Raw genomic sequence first — 15,922 nt, 5'->3', positions numbered from 1 at the left:
TTCTGCCTAAAAAAATCAGGGCATAGGCCGACAAAGCAACATGTGAAAATGAAATTCCGTCCGCAAAAAATGCCCTCCCCCCTAACAGATGTCAAATGGTCTTCCCTTTACAAATTGTAAAGAGGTTTCAAATGACAGCGATTTGACTGACCCAGTAATATAACTTTGATTATATGGTACATGTACTTATTTATTTTTGATATCCAGTAGAGTTAACAACCTGGGAACTAAAATTACAACAACAATTTTTAACTTTACATTGTATACTAATATATTTGATAATCGTGCTTAAATTTCAGTTTATTTAGTTGAAAATTCCTGAATTAAAATCATGGTAAATATGGGTTGGCCCATTTCAGTTTTTAATTGTTTACATATTGAATACAAGTTATAATACATACACATTTGAGTCTTGAGACAGTCAATAGCGCTATTTAAAATACCTAGGCTGCACATAACACCCGAACTCAGATTAAATGACCATGCGAATTACATATGTAATAAATCAAATAGAACTTTTGTTAACGAAATATAAATATACTTAGGGTCAACTTCAGCTTCCGACCCCAGTAAAGGAGAATGACTATAAATCACTTTTACGACACATTATAGAAAACGCCAGTTCAGTATGGGATCCATAATTTAAAACAATGATTAAACATCTCGATGGTTCAAACAAAAAAACACCTAGATACATATAACTTTTAAGCACTACAAACAATCAACTGTGATCAATCTAAAACAAAGATAGAAAGATGCGAAACTCACCTTTGAGACTCGTCGTGCTTTATAAAATTGAATCAATATGGTAGGCATATTCCGTTTATATATATGAGTGGAAACAAGGGTGTATTACGGAGGTGATCTCCAATTTTTTTATAACAAGCATTCATGCAAAATAAAAATCAGAAACTGACTATTATATAATCCAGATACATATACTATAATTATTGTAATATATGTCTCTGTATAAACTGAGAAGTCCGATAAAATGAGATAACATAGTTAATAATATATGATCCTAGCAATTCCAGAGTTTTTAATGAAAGTAATACGATACTTTAGACAAAAGCAAAACAATAAATTTGATTCATTAACATTTTAAAATTGTAACTAGCTTTGTAAATTATTCTTGAAAGGTGGTATGTTTTTGCCTGCTCTTTTGGAAGTGAATTGATTGATTTCTCCCCTTTTACCACTTATGAACATAGTATATATATAGAAATAAGAAGATGTGGTATGAGTGCCAATGAGCCAACTCTCCATCCAAGTCACAGTGTGTAAAAAGTAAACAATTATAGGTCAAAGTACGGCCTTCAACACGGAGCCTTGGCTCACATATATGTCACGGAGCCTTGACTCACATATATGTCAGTAATGTATGTTATCCTTTTCATAACCGCTTTCCGTAGAAAAAAAAATATCGTAGTTGTGACATGTATAATCCGGAGTTACAAACCGGTATTGAATTCGAATTTTACTAACAAATTTTCATTTCCGGTAAAAATAAATGACCATGTTTTCTAAACATTTACTGTTTTCACGATTTAACAGGCTTCTTCGAGATGCATCTACCTTAAAACAGGTGACTTATTTTAATATTCTTTCTCAGAGAAGTTGTTAGTTTCTCTGAATTTGTCATGATTTTGCTATGTCATCATGTTTATGGAATATTTAATAATATTTACATTCATCTAGTCACTAGTGTTTCCCCCCAAGCATGTTTAGCATTGATAGACGTCATGCCCTTTTAAATGACGCCATGCCCTTTTTTGTCTTAATAAATGACGCCATGCCCTTTTTTCACTTCATTGGGTGACGCCATTGTCTCAAAAAATGCCCTTTCTTCCTGTCCATGTTTCTAGCATGTTTATGACCCTCAGCTAATTAACATTTACAACAGGTGTTATAAAGTTGTGATTACAGTTAATCCGCTTATCGCCATCGGATGGGTCACTAATCCTTTAATTATTAATAAACCTCATAATTGACCACCATAATAATTTTCCCCAGTAAAATCAGTCAGTTGGCATTTTAATTTCAATATCTCTCAAGGCCAACGACCACAATGTCCCCTGAAACTAATTGAAGTGAAATTTGGAACTAGATTTTCAGATCTTATATCCTAATCTTCATATTTAAGTGCCACATCAGTGAAGTCAAATCATGTAATTACTGTCTAGTAAATTTATGCATTAGTCCTTTAAAGTCTGACAAAGATGTGTAGCTACATTTAGTAATATACATGTACATACATCCTTGGTCCCTTGCTGTTACCAAGAATAATGTTGATTTTCATCTTTATTTAAAGATGCATATACAATATTAATTTGAAACAATACACTTGCTATCTTGAGTTTTAATTCCATCAACAACTGCCAGTCCATACTTTACCAATGCAATATGACAATTTATTGCCTTTCTTGTTTTCAGCATACTGTAGGTGCCCTTTTTATAAATTTTTGACCAATTTGGTCAATGTTAAGTTTTCATGGTTAAGTTTGTTTCTTAGATACTATAAGCAATAGGTCAACTATATTAAATGCATACATTGATTGTAAGGTGTACATGTCTGTCTTGCATATGCATGGTTCATCTGACCTTGACCTCATTTTCATGGTTCATTGGTCAATGTTAAGTTGTCTTGGTTAAGACTGTTTCTTAGAAACTATAAGCAATAGGTCAACTATGTTTGGTTTATTGAATGATTGTAAGGTGTACATGTATTTCTCGTTTGGTTTATCTGACCTTGACCTCATCAATGAGCAGAACTCATACTGTACAGACAGCTATAATGGTATATACAGTGTATACTGGTTACAGCAACCAACAACAACCACTGAATAACAAACTCCTGATTTAGAATCCAGACAGACACTTAAAGAAAATAACGGAGGTTAAACATACTTTTGAGCTCTAAACTGGGACAGTGGTTTATCAGCATAACAAACTAAAAAATCAGTTGGAAATGGCCAATGTCATCAGGTTTAATACACATTTAAACAACTTACAAAAAGATTAATGGAAATGGTTGAAGCCACTTGAAATGGTTGACAAGTTGAAAAATGTGACTTTGACAAAATGAAAAAAGTCACAATGACACTTGGCCATTGTCAGTAAAAAAAGACATGTCCCTTCAAATAGACGGAACGACACCACACCATCTTTTGTCTATTTTGCTTAAGATAAAAATATCATTCAAGAACAATCTAAAAAAATGTGAAAAAGATACAGATCACACTTAAAAAAAGAGTAAACATTGTAAAATACATGTACATGTATGTAAAATGTACCTGTAAAAAAAAGTATCTAAATGATATACAAGCAATTTTTTTAAATATTTCATTTAACAGGTTATCGTGGTTATCATTTTGATATTAATGAAGGTTTGTGAAATGGGTAGTTTTGAAAATTTTGTTCTGCAGGGGCCTTATGGAAATTAGCCATGCCATATCTTTGTTAACTTTGCTAGCCACTTGAAATAAAATATTTTATTACTAACTTGAAATTGAATTGAAATTAAAGAACTCTGAAGTATCTCACAAAACATGTTTAACACCGCTGCATTTTTGCGCCTGTCCCAAGTCGGGAGCCTCTGGCCTTTGTTAGTCTTGTATGTTTTTTAATTTTAGTTCATTTATATGTTTTGAAGTTTAGTGTGACATCCATTTTCACTGAACTAGCACACAATTTTATTTAGGGGCCAGCTGAGGACCACCTCCAGGTGCGGGATTTTCTCGCTGCATTGAAGACCCATTAGTGGCCTTCCGCTGTTGTCTGCCCTTTGGTCGGGTTGTTGTCTCTTTGACATATTCCCCATTTCCATTCTCAATTTTATATTGTAGCTCAAATATTCTGACAAACCATTTCTATTACTTCTTATATACAATTGATTTATTGTGACATACATGTTAACCCTTTTAAACTATGCTGTACATTTTAAGCATATTTCTTTAAAATATTTCTTTTTATTTTGTCAACTCATTACTTATTTATTTATTTTTTTATTGTTATACAATATGCTGTGTAATAAAAGCTTTAATTTTTTTTCAACCATTTTTCTCCATTTTTTACATGTGCTTAATTTTGATAATTATTTCATTGTTTATTGCAGTATGTCAGAAGCCAGTCAAACAGTTATGTAATATCAGAGAAGCTAGAGAAGCTAGAGGTAACTATACATTAACAAAAAATGACATTTTGATACATGTATTTTATTTGGTGCACAAAATATTATACATAGTATATGCATTTCCTGCACGATTTCTGTCCAAAATGTATGTTGAAATAAGGAATTTTTTTAAATGTTTATTACGTTATTGCTTATTTGATTTATGATGTTACATGTTCATGTATTGAAATATATACAATGTTAAAAAAAGAACACTTTAAGTTTAATTTCTGCTATTAAGCATGTTAAGTAAAATTTATCTGAAATTAAATGATTTCATCACAGTCTGGTCACTGTAATAAACTAGTTTTTCTAATTAAGGAGTGACTGTAATATTTGTTCTGTCTATGAAGAAATAAGATAAAAAATGTGATTCACGCACACTGAATAACTCACGTAGCGGGTTATTTAAAAGTGTGCACCACATTTTTTAAGTTATTTCGAATAGACAGAAAAAAATATTACAGTCATTCCTTATAATTTGATTCTAAAAAGGAGTACACTGAACTGCGGTCAAGCTTAGCGAAAGGTCGTGCAACATAATCAGTCAAACAAACTTTATTAGATTAACTCGTTAAGGAACGATCGTTTTCATTGGTCAATTCAAACCTTCGACCTCACACCTGCGAAAATAGAACACGCGTACTATAAAGCTGAATGGACTGATCAGTATTCACGTAGCCGGTCAAGGTCGTTAAAAACTTCCATCGTCGTATTCCCGAACATGATTGTGTTCTTGATTATCGCATGGCAATTCTAGCTTTTATACATGTGCATGTAAAATTTTAAACTTTAATCTTAACAGTCACGTCGAAATATTTAATTCAACAGTCTCCTCTCAATTGGTCCTGGATTAAGGGAGCTACCATTTTATTTTGATTGGGGGTGAAGGACTTGGATGAAACATTTTGTCCTTCATTTTTTTTAGTTATTATCTCTGTCCTGTCTTTCTATTTTTCAGTCTGTTAGGTCCTGACCATATTTATTCGTTTATCCTGATTTTTTACATAAATCGTCATCCTGCCTTTTTTTTTGTCAAGTTGCTCACCCTGCCTTATTTTTTATTTAATGGACTTGATGAATTAACGTTGTACTTGAAATGAAACCGTACTTAACTACAAAAATAACCAAATTACATACTAAAGATATTGCTCGATTTTTATAGTAAATGGGTTTGTGTTATAAACTGTCATGTTCATTATTCATATTCTTTCATAAGTTTTAGGATAGTGTGATTTTTTTTCTGATTTAGTTTACTTGATTTTGAAAAAAAAAATCCCGAAATTCTAAGTAAATTCAGAACATGTAACCAGCCATGCTTTGTTTAGAGAAAAAATGGAGATGGCAAACCATGGCACAGTGGAAGGAAATGTACTTTATAAACTCCAGCGATATACTTTCTTAATTTATAATTAACTGTTTTGCTATCCTCGGTTGAAAATTATATATTGTAAATATTTAAATAGTTGCATAGAAAACAATCAGTTTTAAACAGTGAGGTTATTCACTAAATGTATTGATAAAAGGTGACTCCATTTTTGTACATACTTTTACAGTAGTCATCCTTAATTTCTTAATATTTCGTTTATAAGTTTATCATACATGTATGATTTTGTATTTCATTTTAATACGCACGCATGCCACACGTTACTTTGGCGGATTGTTCAACAATGTTATGCAAAGCTCTATTCTTACGGTATGAAATTAAAGGATAAATTTTCAACCAATCAAAATCGAAAACAGTACATTTATATAGTTCCTTATAAACTACGACATTTCTCACAAGTATTTATTTATTTTTTAGTTCCACACATGCAAAAATAAAATCTTCGCCGATGAAACATTTCAAACCTTTTTACACCAACATACCTTCACTGAATTCATTTGAATTTCGTGGTGACCATGATAGTACATTGCATAGTACATCTATATTCACGTGCACACATGGTACGATCTTTCGGGGACAATTTGCTCGTTTATGACACGTCATTTCTGAAGAACAAACGCTTAGCTTCTTTATTTTCGTTTTATAGCATGAAAACAATAAAAGAGGAATGTGCAACCCATCATAAATTTGAAATGGATCAGTATTATGAGATCCTTATTATAAGTAACTATGACATTGTCTGGATAATAACCTAGTGTCAATATGAAAGAAATTAAAGTGGCTCATACATTCATCCGTATAAAAGCGGCACATGTATTTTATTTTATCCTTATATTTTTCATAGTGCGGTACAAGTGCTGCATGCATAAAGAATATTACTTAACACAAATTATTAGTATAATATTTCGACCCCACTATTTGAAATTCACAAAATACTTATTTAATTATTTCGACCAAAAATCATTGTTTTTTACGTTCGTAGTAACGTAGTACATTCCATTGTCGGTCACCTGTGTCAATTCACGTGCACACAACAATTGTTGTTGTATTTAAATCTTTCGGCCAATGAAGTGAGACGTTACAAGTTGTTTGTTTGTGATACGCCAGAATGTTATCAATGAATTATCAATTGCTAAACTTGACTGCATTTCAGTGTAAATCATGATAAAAACGTTGATGACGTCATGGTCACATGACAAAATTATGTCTATGAGCTGATAGACAAAATACTTTCAGCCAATCAGAAGACGTGTTACATCTAAAATTAAATAATTTTTCATAAATTTTAACTGGATTTAACCAGTTGGATAATTTTTGTATAAACATCATATTTGTTATTGATTGACTGACTGTTGCTTACTTGGCGTCCAGTGACAAGAACAAATTAACAATTAGTGCAATAGGTTAGTTAAAAGGGAAAAAAGAGTCTTTTGGACTGCCATTGGAAAATGAGGATATTTTGGATAGGGACAAACATTTTGTGTTGTAAGAGGTAACCTACAGACTATTCAGAGAGTTGTTGTGATGTTCATTAACGTTTAGAGAGCATGGCTCTCTTGTCTAATTATAATACTGTGGTGTGATTTCTTGACAAATCTATTTATACAGTATACCAATTTTCCCATAGATCAATTGTGATATTATAATTAATCACTCTCAATAGTTTGAATACATAAGGTTGATAGATGTCATCATTAGTTCAATGTTGTGGTAGTACAATGAGTACATATATGAGGGTCTGGATGGGGTCCTTCATTTCTTTTTTCTTGAACTTTTTACACAAATTTTCTCTATTCTTTATTTTTTTTTCAATTATTCTCTATTCTTCATGATTAAGCACCGCATTATTTTCAATTCTTTTTTGTCTATTTTACTCTATACTTTGTTTTTGTTGCCTTTTATTCTGCACTTTTTGGCCATTATTCTTCTTTTTCTGTAAACCCCATCCATACCCTCATACATGTATAATTGTCATGAATATCAAACATCATTTAGGTCATGTCTTGGAATCTATTCATGTATATGAATATAGCACAATGAATAACAAATACATAATTCAAATGGTTTTTTTTTATGTAATAAGAAACCTACTTTTGTATTTTTAGAAAGTTGGAAACACAGAGACAGTTAAAGACTCTTACCATGAAAAATTTACAGCAGAAGAAAAAGACGAGGTAAGTGAAATTAAATTGTCAAATTTCAGATTTGCGTAAACAGTCAAAAAGTTGTTCTGCATGAACAGCCAATATGTTGTTCTGATTTCTATTTATAAACTGTTAAGTGTCTCCTGTCTAGGTCATTTGAAGCTACATGTAGATACAATTGCCTACATGTATAAGGCTTGTGCCTTTACATATATAATTGACCAACTAAAATTTATGCATTAAGGGTAGTTATTTACAGAAGTGGATCTTTTGTTATCTGTTATGTATTCATGAAAATTTTCTCAGCATACACACTTATATTTCAAAATTTCATAAAGGAAGGTATATTTTCATTGCTGTTTCCAAGATATTGCAGGCTGAATTAAAAAAAAAACAACATATCAGCACTTTTTGATGCAATTGAGCATTTGCATATTCACCAAAATGGTCAATAAATAAAACACTGATGACAAATACAATGCAATATTTATCCAGATAAGAATTTTAATTACATTTACAATAAAAATCAATTGAAAAGAGTGTTGAACTGATGGTTAATGCCATTTAAATGGAATTTCTATAGTCAACAATTTCCCACTTCCAAGAACAAATGTAGAATATACTACAGTGTATTTTGGAGGGAATCAAAATCATAAGCATTTATTTTGAAAAATCAAGAATGATATACACCTGAATTACCTTGAGTTTAGTTTATAATTAATGGTTTATAATGAATTCTCAGGTAGAAGTTGATATAGAAAAGGAAAATGAAAGTACATCTGCTGTTCAAAATAAATCTTCAAATGAAGAAAAAGTCAGTACTCAGAAAACAGTAAAGTCTACCAGTAGAAAAAAGTTGAATGCCTTATTTTCTGAGGAAGAACAAGAAAAGTTTGTCAGTATATTTAACGATGCTCATGCAGAACAGTTAGCTCTGATTAAAAAATGTGGAAATTCAAAAGCCAAGAAAATCATCAATTTTCGAGAAGAAAATGGAGACTTTTCAGAACTGTCAGATGTACTTAAAGTTCTTGGAATGGGAGAAAAGAGTCTTATTGATATATGCCAAACATTTCAAGAGCAAATTTCCAGTAGTTCCTTGATTAAAGACTGTGATGAAAGAGAGGATACAGAAGTTCAGTCAAATAAAAGGACGACAAGTCATATTCATCCACGATTGTCCCCTGAATTACGTGAGGTAGATAAAGATTTTGAGCACATCCTATTACTGGCTATCGGTGAACACAGATTAAAATTTACTGTACATGATTGCAAAATTCATTATATTACAATGACAATAGGAAAAACAGACAATAATCTGCCTTACAAGATAGCAAAAACAATTAAGCAGTAACTCTTCTTTTTATCATTTATTTTCAAATTTCTTATTCTGCTCACCTGGTTCATTTAAGCCATGTAAACTATTGCCATAATTTTGTGTCAATCAAACATTGTAGTAGTTTTAAGAAAAATCTTATACTCTGAAACCATATGACCAATTTCAACCAGACTTTGTCTTAATAATTCTTATAGTATTTAGTTGAACAGTTTTTTTGTTTCCTAAGCAACCAACATAGTACCATGTATAGAAAAAGAACATAAGGGTACACAACAAGTCATTGTCTAAAAAGTAAACCATGTTAAATAAATATAGGAACTCTGACAAATTTAAAATGCTCAAATTCAGAATATCAAGATTTTCCTATTTTCCTCTCTCACTTAAACTGTATAAAAAGTTGGATACACATTGAATAATGAAGATTTCACAAGACATTTAATCTTGGACATTCAGATATGTTTTAAAGCTGACTCTATTAATTCCATTGTATATTTTCTCTTTGCATATGATACATGTATGTACAGTAGAACGATGCCTAGGGCTGCCCCATAACTGATTGTATTGGTGGTTGGAAGGCAATTTAGAACTATAAAAAATTGATAGGTGACGATTATTGAAGAAAGATAGCCTGAACAATTAAAGATGATAATTAGATAAAATTTTATGTACGATAGGGTAAAATAGAAAGTGCTTTTTTAACCCCCAATATATTTATTTCTTGAACAGCCATAATATATTTTATCTTTCCTCCTATATATTTCTGGGGATATGATTGGTTAAAGGACTACACGTGGTGACTACATATATTTGATACAGGGTGTCCTAAAGAATATGGGGTTAGTTACCATATGGGGTTAGTAAGGAGTTACTTCCCTTTCAAAACAAAAAAGAAATCTGAAAGGTTTCAACAGATGAAGAAATTGATAATGAATGATTGAAATAAATTCATAAAACAAATTAAAAGCTAACAAGTTGTTATTGTTGGCATTTTTTTTTTTTGTATAGACAAATGGAAGTAGGTTCTTAATACTAAGTATTGAAGACTTAATCACTTTGATGGGTCGCTAGTCTAAATACCACATGTGAAGCTTTGCTCTCACCCCATATGGAATTTACTGATCCCATATATATTGTATTAGGTCACTAACACACCATGTAACTAATAATATACACATACATGTTTATCATATTTCCTTTTAGGACCTACAGAGTGTGGTGACAATAGATGTATCATTTGAACATGTGACTGTTACCAAGATAAATAGGTATCTAGAGGTAGAAGAATGGAGACAAATAGATTTATTTGATACTTATGTGCAGAAACTTGATCATGTATTGTTGTATGACAGGGTGAGTAGGAAAGTTTTGGATCTTTCTAAGAAATATATGGGTTTACCTAGGTTTATCTTTTTATCCATTCTTTCTCAGTATTTTAGGGCTATTCCATAAAACTGAATGTGTTGAGGGTATGAAGGGATGTTAAATTTTTGGGCACCATTTATGGTTTATATAAATAAGAAGATGTGGTATGAGTGCCGATGAGACAACTATCCATCCAAGTCACAATGTGTAAAAAAAACAATTATAGGTCAGAGTACGGCCTTCAACAGAGAGCCTTGGCTCACACCGAACAATAAGCTATAAAGGGCCCCAAAAAGACTAGTGTAAATCAATTCAAACAGGAAAACCTAATCTATATAAAAAAAACGAGAAACGAGAAACTCTTATGAACCACACCAACAAACAACAACCACTGAACAACAGGCTCCTGAATATGTTTATTTGATGTATGCAAAATTACTAAAAAAAAATACGTTTGATGTGTCAGGTGGGGGGTTTGGAAGTTCCTTCCTATCCTTTGAAATCCATTTTAATGGAACAGTCCTTACAAATTGAAAGGGTTATAAATGAAAGAAATTACTGAATCACTACAGCAATTTTTCCAACACAATATGCCTCTGTTGTAACTCACATTTTAATAAAGTTCCAGTTAAATGCAGCCTTCAACAATGACCTAAACCTGTTCCCTATAGAAAGCTATATGGAAAGAGCATGTTTCTACAATATTTTTCTTATGAATTAATTATGGGGGTGTTTAATGAAATTGACTACCCATGAGTGTCTCGTACAGTCAGCATCTTATGGAGGAAACCCTAATTAGATATACATATTTTGTACTTTTTTGTCTGTTATGTTATGTTTTTATATGACTGCAAAAAATTTTGGGGATGGTATAATTAAGTCTCCCAAACGAAGTTTGGGAAGACTTATTGTTTTTGCTCAGTTCTTATTATTATTATTATTCTTCTTCTTCTTCTTCTTCCGCCGCTTTTAAATTTGAACTTGTCCGCACCCGTTCTCCAAAACCGCTTGTCGGATTAACTTAGGGTTTCACAATATGTTAGACTAACATGTCTAGTGGTGCAATAAAGGTTTTGTTTTTGCAATGGGGTTTATAAAGGGGTACTTTGAGGGGCAAAAAGAAAAGAGGGTTTTACTATAGAACCCTATGGGATTTTATTTTTTAAAATTTTCAAATGATTATAAATTGAAAACAGTTTGTGATAGACACAAACTTTTTAATTGAAAATGTTCTTAATGATAAAGCCCATTAAATGAAATACAGGGTTAGTCCTCAGGGGTCACCCCCACCCCCTGCCATTTAAGAAAGTTCTAATACCTTGTAAGTGGTCAAGATCCCCACCCCTAAACCATATATATTCTGGTTTGTCATGCTAAGATGGTTTGAATGATATACATGGTTAGTCCCCAGGGGTCATCCCCACCCCCTGTCATTTGAGAAAGTTCTAATATCTTGTAAATGGTCGAGATCCCCACCCCTAAACCATATATATTCTGGTTTGTCATGATAAAGCACATCAAATGTTATACAGGGTTAGTCCCCAGGGGTAACCCCCACCCCCTGCCATTTAAGAAAGTTCTAATATCTTGAAAGTGGTCAAGATCCCCACCCCTAAACCATATATATTCTGGTTTGTTATGCTAAGATGGTTTGAATGATATACAGGGTTAGTCCCCAGGGGTCATCCCGATCCCCTGCCATTTGAGAAAGTTCTAATATCTTGTAAATGGTCGAGATCCCCACCCCTAAACCATATATATTCTGGTTTTTCATGATAAAGCACATCAAATGAAATACAGGGTTAGTCCCCAGGGGTTACCCCCACCCCCTGCAATTTAAGAAAGTTCTAATATCTTGAAAGTGGTCAAGATCCCCACCCCTAAACCATATATATTCTGGTTTGTTATGCTAAGATGGTTTGAATGATATACAGGGTTAGTCCCCAGGGGTCATCCCGACCCCCTGCCATTTGAGAAAGTTCTAATATCTTGTAAATGGTCGAGATCCCCACCCCTAAACCATATATATTCTGGTTTGTCATGATAAAGCACATCAAATGAAATACAGGGTTAGTCCCCAGGGGTTACCCCCACCCCCTGCCATTTAAGAAAGTTCTAATATCTTGAAAGTGGTCAAGATCCCCACCCCTAAACCATATATATTCTGGTTTGTTATGATAAAGCACATCAAATGTTATACAGGATAAGTCCCCAGGGGTCACCCCCACCCCCTGCCATTGAAGAAAGATCTAATATCTTCTAAGTGGTCAAGATCCCCACCCCTAAACCATATATATTCTGGTTTGTCATGCTGAGATGGTTTGAATGATATACAGGGTAAGTCCCCAGGGGTCATCCCGACCCCCTGCCATTTGAGAAAGTTCTAATATCTTGTAAATGGTCGAGATCCCCACCCCTAAACCATATATATTCTGGTTTGTCATGATAAAGCACATCAAATGTTATACAGGGTTAGTCCCCAGTGGTCACCCCCACCCCTTGCCATTTGAGAAAGTTCTAATATCTTGTAAATGGTCGAGATCCCCACCCCTAAACCATATATATTCTGGTTTGTCATGATAAAGCACATCAAATGAAATACAGGATTAGTCTCCAGGGGTCACCCCCACCCCCTGCCATTTAAGAAAGTTCTAATATCTTCTAAGTGGTCAAGATCCCCACCCCTAAACCATATATATTCTGGTTTGTCATGCGAAGATGGTTTGAATGATAGACAGGGTAAGTCCCCAGGGGTCATCCCGACCCCCTGCCATTTGAGAAAGTTCTAATATCTTGTAAATGGTTGAGATCCCCACCCCTAAACCATATATATTCCTATTTGTCATGTCTCGAACATTTGAATGACGTATATGGTCAGTCCCCAGGGGTTCCCCCCACCCCCAATGTTCTAATATCTTGTAAATGGTTGAGATCGCCACCCCTAAACCATATATATTCCTGTTCGTCATGTAATGAACATTTGAATGACGTATAGGGCCAGTCCTCAGGGGTTCCTCCCCACCCCCAATATTCTAGTATCTTGTAAATGGTTGAGATCCCCACCCCTAAACCATATATATTCTGGTTTGTCATGCCAAGATGATTTGAATGATATACAAGGTTAGTCCCCAGGCATCACTAATGCATATAACTTTACTGGACCAAACCAATTTTCACTGGACGTTGCCCAATGTCAGGCGACCCTGGGAATTACGAATTATGGGAGCTTCGTTTGGGAGACTTCGTAACAGCATCCTGTTACAATCATTTCTTGTTGTATGATGTCTCGTCGTCATCCGAAGACACATTGGTTTCCTGACAATAACTTTAGTTTAAGTGAATGGATCTCTATGAAATTTTTTAAGAAGGTTCAATGCCACAAAAGGAAGGTTGGGATTGATTTTTGGGATGATGGTCCCAACCGTTTAGGTATTAGGGGCCCAAAACAAGCATTTTCATTCTTTCTAATTTTTGAAAAGTTTCAAGAAGAAATCTTCAATTGCACAGTATTGCGCAATGGATTTATAAGATCTTTGACCACATTTATTTTGTGTCAGAAACCTATATTATGTCAAAAATTTGATCACAATCCAAACTCAGACAGTATCAAGCTTGAATATTGTGTCCAAATTTGCCCCAACTGTTCAGGGTTCGACCTCTGCGGTTGTATCAGGCTGCACTCAGCGAAGCATTTTATTTTATATATACATATATCATCCAATAAAAACTGCAGAAATAGTTAAACAATATACTTTAATAATTTATACATTTTATTTTTTTCAGATTCAAGCAGCATTAGATGAAATTCCAGAAGGTGATATCTACTTGAAAGAAGACAAACTTTATCGTTATAAAACCCTAAAAGTTGTTCCTATCTTAACAAACTTAAGGATTTTAGAATTTGTGATCGTAAATGGCTTAAATGTGAAGAATGGTAGAAATGTTGTACATCTAATGAAACCAAAAACTATGGATAAAATATTTCAACTTCAAGTGGGAAATGAACGAATATGTGCCAAACCATTTGTTTTGGACATGTACAGGAGGAAATTAACCGGAAAAAATAAATCGCTGAATGATGTTACTATTTCAAGAAAACAAATGGATGAATATTTAGCCAAAAAAGATATTGACAAGGACAAACTGAACAAAAGTCTGCTTCTGGGACTTGCATTTTATAAATTGATTATGGGTCATGGTATATATACTTTATAAACAAATAATTATATATCACATCAATTGTTGTTTTTTTTAATCTTGAATCCTTGTTTTATACCATAAACATGCAGATGAAAAGTATTTAATGTTTAAATTTTTGTTTTTTTCATACCACTACTGAGTGTTACCAATATATCAATCATGCAGAAAAATTAAGTTGATAAAAAAAACTAATTCAAAATTAGTGTAAGGCTCATGGTCAACCCAACTCAGCCCCAAATTATTTAATAGACTGACTCATTAAAGCACTTCAATTTACTGTAAATTCAGAAATTATTGCGTGCATTTATTATTGCGATTTTTGAAAAATGGACATAAATGCGAGATTAATAATTGCGAATTCAGGAAAAGTTGCATACAGATGTATGCATCAGATATCAGAATGCGAGTTCTTATTATTGCGATACTCACCCAGTCGCATTATTCGCAATAATAAAAACCTCGCAATAATTTCTGAATTTACAGTATTCTTCATTTTACTATTACATATGTCTTATTGTTAGAGTTAAGCCATTTCAAATGATATTTTATAGTGTGTCTTTTTATGTTGTAATGTTACACTTATTTTCAGGTTAGGGTAAAGACTGGCGCCTGTTAAAACTTTAAAACTTTATGCACCTGTCCTAAGCCAGGAGCCTGCTGTTCAGTGGTTGTCGTTTGCTGGTGTGGTTCATAGGTGTTTCTCGTTTCTCGTTTTTTATATAGATCATGTAGATTAGACTGTTGGTTTTCCTATTTGAATTGTTTTACACTAGTCATTTTGGGGCCTTTTATAGCTTGCTGTTTGGTGTGCGCCAAGGCTCCGTGTTGAAGGCCTTACTTTGACCTATAATTGTTAACTTTTTATACATTGTGACTTGAATGGAGACTTGTCTCATTGGCACTCATACCACATCTTCTTATTTATATTAAAGTCTAAATTTACAAGAGTATACATTCAAGAGATATAAATTTGACAGAAATCTATTCTAAGTTATTTTTTTAGCTTGCCATAATAAAGTGGATGAGTGACGCCCACAGCAATCAATGCCAGAAGCCTCCTCTGGTATCCTTATTTGTGTCAAAGATGTGTTTTTTTTCACATCCATTTCTTTGATTCTTATAAACGTACAGCCATATGATTTGGTTTAATATGCATGTTGATGATACTGACTATTTTCCATAAAGGTATCATGAACTTCATTTCAAAGAATCAGTGTTAGGAAGCTTCATTCAGGTTTATGAAAGATTGGAACCATTTTCCATTTCTCTAACCAGGATTTTGCTATGTTTGCCACCAAATCTAATACTGTAAATTCAGA

The 15,922-nt window shown here is 33.1% G+C and overlaps 1 protein-coding gene across 1 annotated transcript; it reads left to right on the top strand.

Annotated features, from left to right (window-relative positions):
* Positions 1-1,491: 1,491 nt before the first annotated feature.
* On the top strand, positions 1,492-14,773 carry LOC127708073 (uncharacterized). Its single transcript, XM_052212870.1, has 6 exons — positions 1,492-1,585; positions 4,115-4,171; positions 7,664-7,732; positions 8,445-8,900; positions 10,242-10,391; positions 14,187-14,773. Exons 1-6 carry the CDS (start codon positions 1,511-1,513, stop codon positions 14,616-14,618), a joined length of 1,239 nt encoding a protein of 412 aa, XP_052068830.1. The 5' UTR covers positions 1,492-1,510; the 3' UTR covers positions 14,619-14,773.
* Positions 14,774-15,922: the final 1,149 nt, after the last annotated feature.

This window comes from Mytilus californianus, unplaced genomic scaffold (genome assembly GCF_021869535.1).
Source record: "Mytilus californianus isolate M0D057914Y unplaced genomic scaffold, xbMytCali1.0.p SCAF_7, whole genome shotgun sequence".
Classification (NCBI taxonomy): domain Eukaryota; kingdom Metazoa; phylum Mollusca; class Bivalvia; order Mytilida; family Mytilidae; genus Mytilus; species Mytilus californianus.
This window is presented reverse-complemented; position numbering and strand designations above follow the sequence as displayed.